Source organism: Mastomys coucha, unplaced genomic scaffold, assembly GCF_008632895.1.
Source record: "Mastomys coucha isolate ucsf_1 unplaced genomic scaffold, UCSF_Mcou_1 pScaffold20, whole genome shotgun sequence".
Lineage (NCBI taxonomy): Eukaryota > Metazoa > Chordata > Mammalia > Rodentia > Muridae > Mastomys > Mastomys coucha.
This window is the reverse complement of record NW_022196903.1, coordinates 33,109,648-33,118,743: the sequence shown is the minus strand read 5'-3', so window position 1 is coordinate 33,118,743 and position 9,096 is coordinate 33,109,648. Positions and strand designations below refer to the sequence as shown.

General features: G+C 46.3%; 1 protein-coding gene across 3 annotated transcripts in view; it reads left to right on the top strand.

The window, feature by feature from the left end:
* Window positions 1-9,096, top strand: part of Atp6v0a4 (ATPase H+ transporting V0 subunit a4) — a 48,282-nt gene that overhangs the window by 33,655 nt on the left and 5,531 nt on the right. For all 3 annotated transcript variants that reach the window (XM_031381564.1, XM_031381566.1, XM_031381565.1), the window contains 3 exons: window positions 1,625-1,743; window positions 4,707-4,923; window positions 8,462-8,563. In XM_031381564.1, the coding sequence (XP_031237424.1) occupies window positions 1,625-1,743; window positions 4,707-4,923; window positions 8,462-8,563 (438 nt within the window). The remainder of the gene's footprint in view (window positions 1-1,624; window positions 1,744-4,706; window positions 4,924-8,461; window positions 8,564-9,096) is intronic.

The window sequence follows — 9,096 nt, the reverse complement described above, 5'->3', positions numbered from 1 at the left end:
ATGCAGGACTAGCACTAGAACTTAGATGGGCTAGGACTCAGATTCATGTATCTCTCGAAGTCCCCCGGACCCAGGCCAGTTGGGCCCGGGGGATGCAGCACCAGTTCAGAGGAGATAGCTGCTGCTTTAGACCCAGTATGTTTCAGATAGCCTCAGAGGTACCTCAACTGTTGAGCTGTCAGATTTTTCATTTCTCTTTTACAATGATTGTAAAAGCCTCATGTCATTTTTAAAGAAATACACTCAGATTTTACACCATTCGTGTGTAGTCTGTTTGTCAAAGCCGAATCCCGTGCCCACCTGGCCAGAATCCCTAGTAACGTGGAACAAGGGACCCCTGTAAGAAATCCCGGTCCGCGGCACTGATTGGTGTAGAAATGGGTCACCCAGAGTCAGAGGGCAAGTCTGGGATAGCCTAGATACCAGGTAGCAGTGCCAGGAACAGAGGAGGTGCTTGTAGTATTGTCACTACAGTCCCCTCCTCCTCCATCCTGTGGAGCTAACAGTCAGTGTGACAGGTTTCATATGGCATCTTCACCTGCATGCATCACTAGACTCTGCTCTACTGGTCTCTTGGGGGCTGTCTTGCAGCTGCTCAGACTAGAGCAAAGAGACCCCGAGCTGCATGTAACTTCCATCAGCATGTTTTCGTGTGTAGATGTGTATATGAGTCTATGCACACAGTGGGAATGGGCAAGAGGACTATGTATTAAAGCTGTGTCTAACTGGATATTGGCCTGTGCTGTTTTGAATGAGAATGTCCCCCATCGTCTCAGGCATTTGAATACTTGATGCCTAGTTGGTGGTACTGTTTGGAGAGGTGAAGGTGGTGTAGCCTTGCTGGAGGAAGCATATCCCTGGGGGTGGATTTTGAAATGAAAAACTTCTCTCTGCTTCATGTTTGTGGTTAAGGGTGTGAACTCTAGTTTCCCGCTCCTACCTTCATGCTACCATGCTTCTCCACCATGGTGGACTCCTGTCCCTCTGCAACCGTAAGTCAGAACAAACCTTTCTCCTATAAGTTGCCTTGGTCATAGTGTTTTCTTACAGCAACAGAAAAGTAATGAATGGAGCCTCTAGGAAGGAAAGCATTTTGGACTAGGAAGTTGTGATGGATGTGAGAGGGCTGTGTGGATCTCTTTTAAGATAATGCATCTCACAGGCACATGGTTGAGGGTGAGCTTGCTTAGTTGCTCCAATATACAACCTGCCTAGGAATAGAACCACCCACTGTGGACTAGGTCTCCCCTTCAATCACTATTCAAGGAAATGGCCCACAGTCCAATCTCTGGAGACAGCAGGTGACTCAAGTTTGTCAAGTTGACAGAAACTAACCAGCACAGGTAACCAAGCTCGGCAGCAAGCACCCTTCCTCTCTGGGCCATTTGAGGAGTCCTCATCTCTGGTTTTCTTCCAGCACCTGACTATCTGATCAATGGCACTGATGCTTCTAATGCTGTCACCATAGCTGCGGTGACAACAGGCTTGTCCTTTCCCTTCCCTGAGCCCAACATCATGTCACCCCCAGAGCAGCTCTCTATAGCTGCTTTCTGTGCTGTAGCCCCAACTCTTACAGGTCTCCCCAGTTCTGCCTCATGTCTTTCTTGTCATGTTTCTTATTCAGATTTGGAACCTGGCTTCAAATAAACTCACATTTTTAAACTCCTATAAGATGAAGATGTCAGTCATCCTGGGAATCGTTCATATGATTTTTGGTGTTGTTCTCAGCCTCTTCAATCACATGTGAGTTTCTTCTTTTAAAAAAAAATATTTTAAATTATGTGTATGTGTGCGTGTGCGTTTGAGTGTGGGTATGGGCATGTGAATGCAGGCTCATGGACCCCCAGAAGCAGGAGTCACTGGTGATTGTGAACTGCTTAGCACAGTTCTAGGAATCAAACTTGGGTCCTTTACAAGAACACAAGGACCGATGAGCCATCTTCTATCTGTGTGAACTTCTTTATTCACCCCCTGCTTTCTCATCTAATGGCACGGATGAGGAAGAGAGACAGAGCTACCCTTGAGCCTTTGTATGTCAGGTAGCTTCCCTGTGGGTCTTGGCTTGAGCTGAGTTGAGATAGGCTGGTGGGCCAGAATCAGGAGCATCTCTGTTTCTGCCACGCAGAGTCTCTTGAAGTAAATGTGAATGCGTGCTTTTCACCCAGAAAATATCCCATGGTTCGGCAGGGGGCCAGGAAGCTTCCAGCACCTCATGTCCCCCTGCCTGAAAGAAAAGGTTGATAGAGTATCCAGCTCATTTCCTACCTAACGGGTCAGGGAGGACTTGTATGAACTCTGGTCAAGGTGCTCCCAATCCTGATCATCCAGCTGCTGGTGGTGGCAGTCTCTCTCTGTCTCTCTGTCTCTCTCTCTCTCTCAACAGCATCATACAAGCTCACTCAGTGTGCCTTGAGCATAGCAGCTGACTGCAGGTACCCCACAAATCCCACTTGCTACGTAGGAGTAAGTGGGGCATTGGCCCTCAGAAATGATGGAGAGCTGGAATCAGTCGGTTTAAGTCTCAACTTTAGCTCCTAGTGATGTGATTGTAGGCTCAGTGCCTGACAATGTGAGGTTATCATGTTAAACGAAATAGAATAGGAGATGTACCTCAGCTGGTGTCTTAGTCAGGGTTTCTATTCCTGCACAAACATCATGACCAAGAAGCAAGTTGGGGAGGAAAGGGTTTATTTGGCTTACTTCCACATGGCTGTTCATCACCAAAAGAAGTCAGGACTGGAACTCAAGCAGGTCAGGAAGCAGGAGCTGATGCAGAGGCCATGGAGGGATGTTCTTTACTAGTTTGCTTCTCCTGGCTTGCTCGGCCTGCTCTCTTATAGAACCCAAGACTTCTAGCCCAGGGATGGTACCACCCACAAGGGGCAATGAGAAAATGCCCCACAGCTGGATCTCATGGAGGCACTTCCCCAACTGAAACTCCCTTCTCTGTGATAACTCCAGCCTGTGTCAAGTTGACACACAAAACCAGTCAGTACAGCTGGTACAGTGTCTGCCTGGTGTGCATAAAGCCCTAGCTTCAGTCTCCAACACTGCCAAGTGGAATTGCACATGCACACCTACAATTCTAGTACTTGGGTGGAGGCAGGGAAACCAGAAATTCAAGGTTTAGCTACATAGCATTTTTTTAAAAGTGGAAGTTAAGAAGGAAGGAGAAAGAAAGGAAGAGAATGGGGATATATAAAAGAATGGGTTAGATTACAGGAAAATGAACAACTCTAACCCCAATGGCTTAAGACCATGAATCATAGTGGCAGGGCCCACATGGATTCCACATCTGTCATCCTTACACCAAGGGGACTTAGAGGATGGGTAGCCACTACCTGGAGCCCTGAAGGTGTCATGCCAGAGAAAAGGTGGGGAGTTACTTATGAGTTTTAAAGCTTCCGTCCAAAGTGGCAGGTGCCATTTCTGGTCCCATTTTGATGGCAAGAACCAGTTGTAGGGTGACTGTAACTTTCAAGGCCACAGACATAGTTCTGCTTGGAAAACCAAGGATGTGCTGTCCTGAGGGAAATGCTAAAGTTAAAGACCTGTGGGGAAGGGCTTTCCAGCTGGGTCTCTTTATACATCAGTGATTCTTCTATCTTTAGAGCTCCCCTCTCAGCCTGGTAGAGCTCTGTCTTACAGCAGAAGGTTCTGAACTTTCTATTACTCTACCTTGGCATGTGTCTGGAGAGAATTTACAGAGTTTCAGGATCATAACAGCTTTTCTTGAGGCATTAGGAATTGCACATAGGGCCTCACATAGGCTAGGTGTCTTGGACACTGACAACTTTTGTAAAAGAAAGTGCTTTAATTTGAGGTTTTCTTAGAGTTTCAGGGGTTCACTGCATTATTAACATGATGGGAAACACCACAGCAGGCAGGTAGGCATGTAGCTGGGGCAGTAGCCGAGAGAGCTTTACATCCTGATCTAGAGAGAGAGAGACAGAGAGGCAGAGAGACAGAGAGAGAGAAGACAGAGATAGAGATGGGGAGAAAGAGGGAGAGAGTCAGAGTGAAAGGAGACAGAGACAGAGAGAGACAGAGAGGTGGGAGAGAGGGAGGGAAACAGAGAGAGACAGAGAGAGAGAGAGACAGAGAGACAGAGAGAGAGGGAGGGAGGGAGAGAGAGAGAGAGAGAGAGAGAGAGAGAGAGAGAGAGAGAGAGAGAGAGAGAGAGAGAGAGAGAGGTGTGGGGTGAAATCCTGGGACTGAAGTCAATCCTCCTGAGCTTGGGTCCTCTGGAAGAACAGCACAAAGTCTTGATCACCGAGCCACCTCTCCAGCCTCACATTAGAATCATTCTTCGTTTCCAGGCTCCGTCTAGCCCAGGCTGTAGATTGGGAGCCCCTGTCTTAGCACATGCATGGGGAAAAAGCTCCCAAATGTCTTGCTATTGCTTCATTTCACCTTCAAATATGGCTTGTGAGTGATGTCTTTATGAGAAGCTGTGGCCAGATCACTGCATGGTACCTTCTAGACCTAGGTTCCCCAAATCTGTTCGAGAAAACCCCCCACCCTCCCGTGTTGCTTTTTTTCTTTTTCTCTCTTGTTTTTTCATGCATGTTTGTGTTTGCCAGGGGAGCTATATGCCAGCAGGTGCTGAAGAAGGAAAGGAGCACTGTATTCTCTAGGGGGCTTGCTTAAGCCTAAGCACTGATGTTTTGCTAACGTTCTGTCTTATCTGTGTTTTCCACCCCTAGTTACTTCAGAAGAACCTTCAACATCATTCTGCAGTTCATTCCCGAGATGATTTTTATGTTGAGTCTGTTTGGATACCTGGTTTTCATGATCATTTTCAAGTGGTGTCGATATGATGCCCACACATCTCGGAAGGCTCCCAGCATTCTCATCCACTTCATCGGCATGTTTCTATTCGACTACGATGACTCCTCCAATGCACCCCTGTATGGCCATCAGGTAGCTCTGCTTTGAAAAATACCTCTGCAGACCCACTCAGTTCTGAAAAATGTCTCTCACGGTTGGAGTACTGCAGAGAGTCGTTCTTTGCAAGATTGAGCCATCTTAGCACTCCGGGAAGAACCTTGTGTTCTCATTAAGTGAGGGAACTGGCCCAGCTTTGTGGCTGCCAGTCTTCCTGCTGGGGTAAGGCATAAGGGACATTATTGTTGAGGAGTTGGAAACTGGCTAGGAAAAGAGAAAAAAAAGAAAATCCTACTGATGGATTGACTCGAATTGTAAAATGCTCCAGTTTAAGTTTTAAACCTTGAGGATTTAAAAATCTTGGACTGGCAAGATAGCTCAGCACAGGTAAGTGTGCATGCTGCCATCCTGATGCCCAGGTTCAATTCCTGGGACCAGTATGGTGAAAGTTGTCCTTTGATCTCCATGTGCATGCAAAATAAATGTAAATAAACATAAATAAATAAATAATCACCTTGAAGCTTTCACTTGGGAGGCCCAGGCAGATAGATATCTAAGTTTGAGGTCTTGTATAAAAAGTGTTCCAGGACAGCCAGGGCTATACCGTGACACTCTTTGTCTAAATATAAACAAACAAATAAACAAATAACATCTTTTGTTAAGAAAGCAAACTTTAGCTAAGGTTCACATGAAAGAAAATAGAAATGAAACCAAAAGCAGAAGTTTCTGTTTCCACAGACGGCGGGGTTTCTGGAAAACTGTGGGCCAGGCTCACGCTTTCGCATGATTCCCAAAGTCAGCTGGCGCTCACCCCCACTTTCTGCTCTTCTGGATGTATGTTCCAACAGTTTAATTTTGCTTTCACTCTGATCTTTCCTATTTTTTTAGCCTCTTTATCAGCTTAACAGCTGCCCCTGGGGAATCTGCAGGGGATAGTCCTAAGACCTAGAAAACCCCTGTAGATCCTCAGATCCATGGACGCTCAAATCTCCTGTGTAAAATGGTGCAGAATTTGTGTAGAGTTCATGTAATCCGCCATGTTCTACCACTCACCCCAGGGACAGGGTTTTTCTGTGTAACCCTGGCTGTCCTGGAACTCACTCTGTAGACCAGGCTGGCCTCAAACTCACAGAGATCCACCTACCTCTGCCTCCCAAGTGCTGGGATTAAAGGAGTGTGCCACCATGTCGAGCTCTCCCCTACATTCTCTGGATCACTTTGGCATCCAGTGCTCTGTAAAAGCCATTAAATCGCTGCAACACCATTTTCTAGGGGGAAGTAATGATTAGAAAAAGGTCTTGAATGTGTTCAATACAGAGAGCTTTGTTTTGTTAATATTTTTGATCGTCTGGATCATGCAGATGTGGAACTTGCAGAGATGGACAGTTGAGTATAACTTATTATTTTCAGCAGGTTTAGATGTCTATTTGTTAGCTATCTTAGTGTTTAGGTGTGCGTATGAATCATGGATTTCATCACGGCACCACCATACATACATGTAAGTGTTTAGGTGAGCATACTTATCACAGGTTTCATCAGGGCGCCATCAGGCATACATGTTATCATACTTCGTCTCACTTGTCCTCCTTGCTCCCTGTCCAGCATGTTCCTTCTCTCCATAAAGTGTATTTCATCTTGAAATAATAGAGATGCTCCCTTAGGACTGGCTGTAAAAAGAACTCAATGAGTCATCGTTTTACTCTGGCCTCACCCAGAGATAAGCCAGCTAATGCAGGTAGAGGGCAGCTTTTTACAAGTGGAAGACCCCACTTCTATCCTGACTCCTCTGGACCAAGGTCTGTGGCTAGGATCACACAGGTGGCTCTTCCATGGAAGCCGGGACCTGCAAGCATTAAATGTCCTAGTTGACTTTGAGCCTTTTTTCCCAGTTCCTCGCTGTGTTCCCTCCCTCCAGAGGCATCAAGCAAGAAGAAAGCCTGCCTCCTGACAAGGCTTTTGTTAAGAGATGGTTTTAGATACTAATCAGAGAAGAAACCTACCTCAGACGGCCCTTTTGTGTCTGACTTGTTCAACACATAAGGCAACTTTAGCCGGCCTCAGAACGCTGGCACGAAGGGACTGTGTCTTAAAGGTCCATTCGTTCCTTGTTGACATCAGAATGAACGTTTCTTTGGATTTCCCAAACAAACCTTTTCTTGTAGCTACTGACCTTAGAGTAACCAAGTGTTTCCAGGGTTAGCTCCTTGTAGAGAGGCCAGGGCTTCACTTCGTTTGGAAGAGGCACCAGGCGCTGCAGCCAGTGGCTTCCCAACTTCTTGTTCTAGTCAAAAACATTACAAGGCATTGGTTGCCTTCCCCAAGGCCACCTACAAACATTAATTATGTCGACACAGTTTGGAATTTCCATAACTTCAGTCTGGGGTCATAAGGTTGGAACAAACAAACACCAGTCCCTAAAGTCTCCCCCCAGCTTTCCTCTGTCTGTCTTTGCATACACACCCCTTGCTAGGTCTAGGCACCGGAGGTTGGTTGAAAAAAAAAGACAAGCGGCAGCGAGGTAGATTAATGTGCAGGGGCTTCATTGGGTAAGAACAGGGTGAGGACACGTGGCTCCTCCCTCTTTTGAGCATGGAAAATGGAGAGGAGGAGACTAAGCAGATAGGGATAAAATGTTTCCACTGGGTAGCGAGTGTTGCTGCCAGTGCCCTACCCCATCACCTGACAGGAGCGTTGAGAGCAGCTGAGGAAACTGGAAGGCTCACCTGCTGCATTTCCTTAGCTCTGGAGCAGTTTACTGACCCTGCCCTAAGTCCCCTCTTTCCACAAGAGCAGCTGAATCGATCCTCAGAACTGGGGAATGTGGATGAGGAATGTGTAAAAAAAAACAACAACAACAAAAAACAAAAACAAACAAACAAATAAACAAAGTGGGGGAGGGGCCTGAAAGGAAATATGAAGCTGGGGATTCCTCTTGGGTCTCAGCCGTGATCAAAGGGAGAACCATGAGAAACTGGGCTCTAAGTGTTTGGCAGATATCCCAACCTATGAGGGGACATGAGGCAGAAAGCCATGTAGAGGGTGTGGGGGGTTCCTTTTTGAAGGGGGAGGGGGAAGGAAAGGAGGATGAGAGAGCTCAAATAATTACCTCACTCTGGAATAAATATGTAGTTATTGATTGAATATAAGATGACCAAGGCTTTCAGCAGAGAGAGAGAGATGGTTGGAGTCATGTGACCTGCCAGTTTTCTTCTGCAACCAGGGTAACTATGTCATGTAGCAAAGTTAAAGGGGAAGGAAACAGAGCTATCTTCATTGCGTGCCCCTAGAGGACTTGACTGGCTCTATATGGTATGAGAATATTGCAAGGGCTACATAGAGAGTGAGCCATGCAGAAATGGCTTCTATCCTTCTGTGGACACAGAGCCCCGCAGGACAGCCTTTCTGTCTACACTAGGAGTGCAGCAGAAGTGAGGGTGATTTTTTGGGAAGCTTTATATGGTGCGGGGGATGCTTAAGTGCCCATCTTTACCCCTTGAGCCTGGGGAATCCCACTGTGCGTGGGAAGGGCACTGAGTGGTCATCTTAGTGACTGGTCATCATTTTGATCTTACAGCAAGAAGTCCAGACTTTCTTTGTCATTATAGCGCTGGTGTCTGTGCCGTGGATGCTTTTGATTAAGCCATTTGTTCTTAGAGCCAAACACCAGAAATCTCAGGTAAGTGCTGGCTTTTAGCTTGCCCACTATGGATCATAGCACACATTCCTAGAGATGAAGTCTCGGGTGGAGAGAGTAGTGGTCTTCCCTGCAGGGTCTGGGGAGGTCTCAAGAGTATGTCCTTCAGGGAAGTCCCATGAGGGCCTTTTACTTCCAGCACAAGGACCATTCATTTCCCAGACACAGTAAGTCTTGAGTTCTTTAGATTCTGCTCATGGGATGTGTGTGTGGGTCCTATCCAGAGTTAATTCTGGATTAATTATTCAGAATTAATTTGGAGATTACTAAACATCTAGACTGTTGCTCTCGGCTTACCTTTTGTTTTTTAAGGAAGGAGTCTCACAATCTAACCTTGACTGGTCTGGTATTCATTATGTAGCCCAGGCTAGCCTCAACCTGAAGCAATCCTCCTGCCTCTGCTTCCCTACTACTAGGATTACAGGAATGTGGTCCCCATATGATTCTACTTTTAAAAGGTGATTTCACTCCATGTTGCTACAGCCTATATCTTTTTTTTTTTTTTTTTTTTTTTT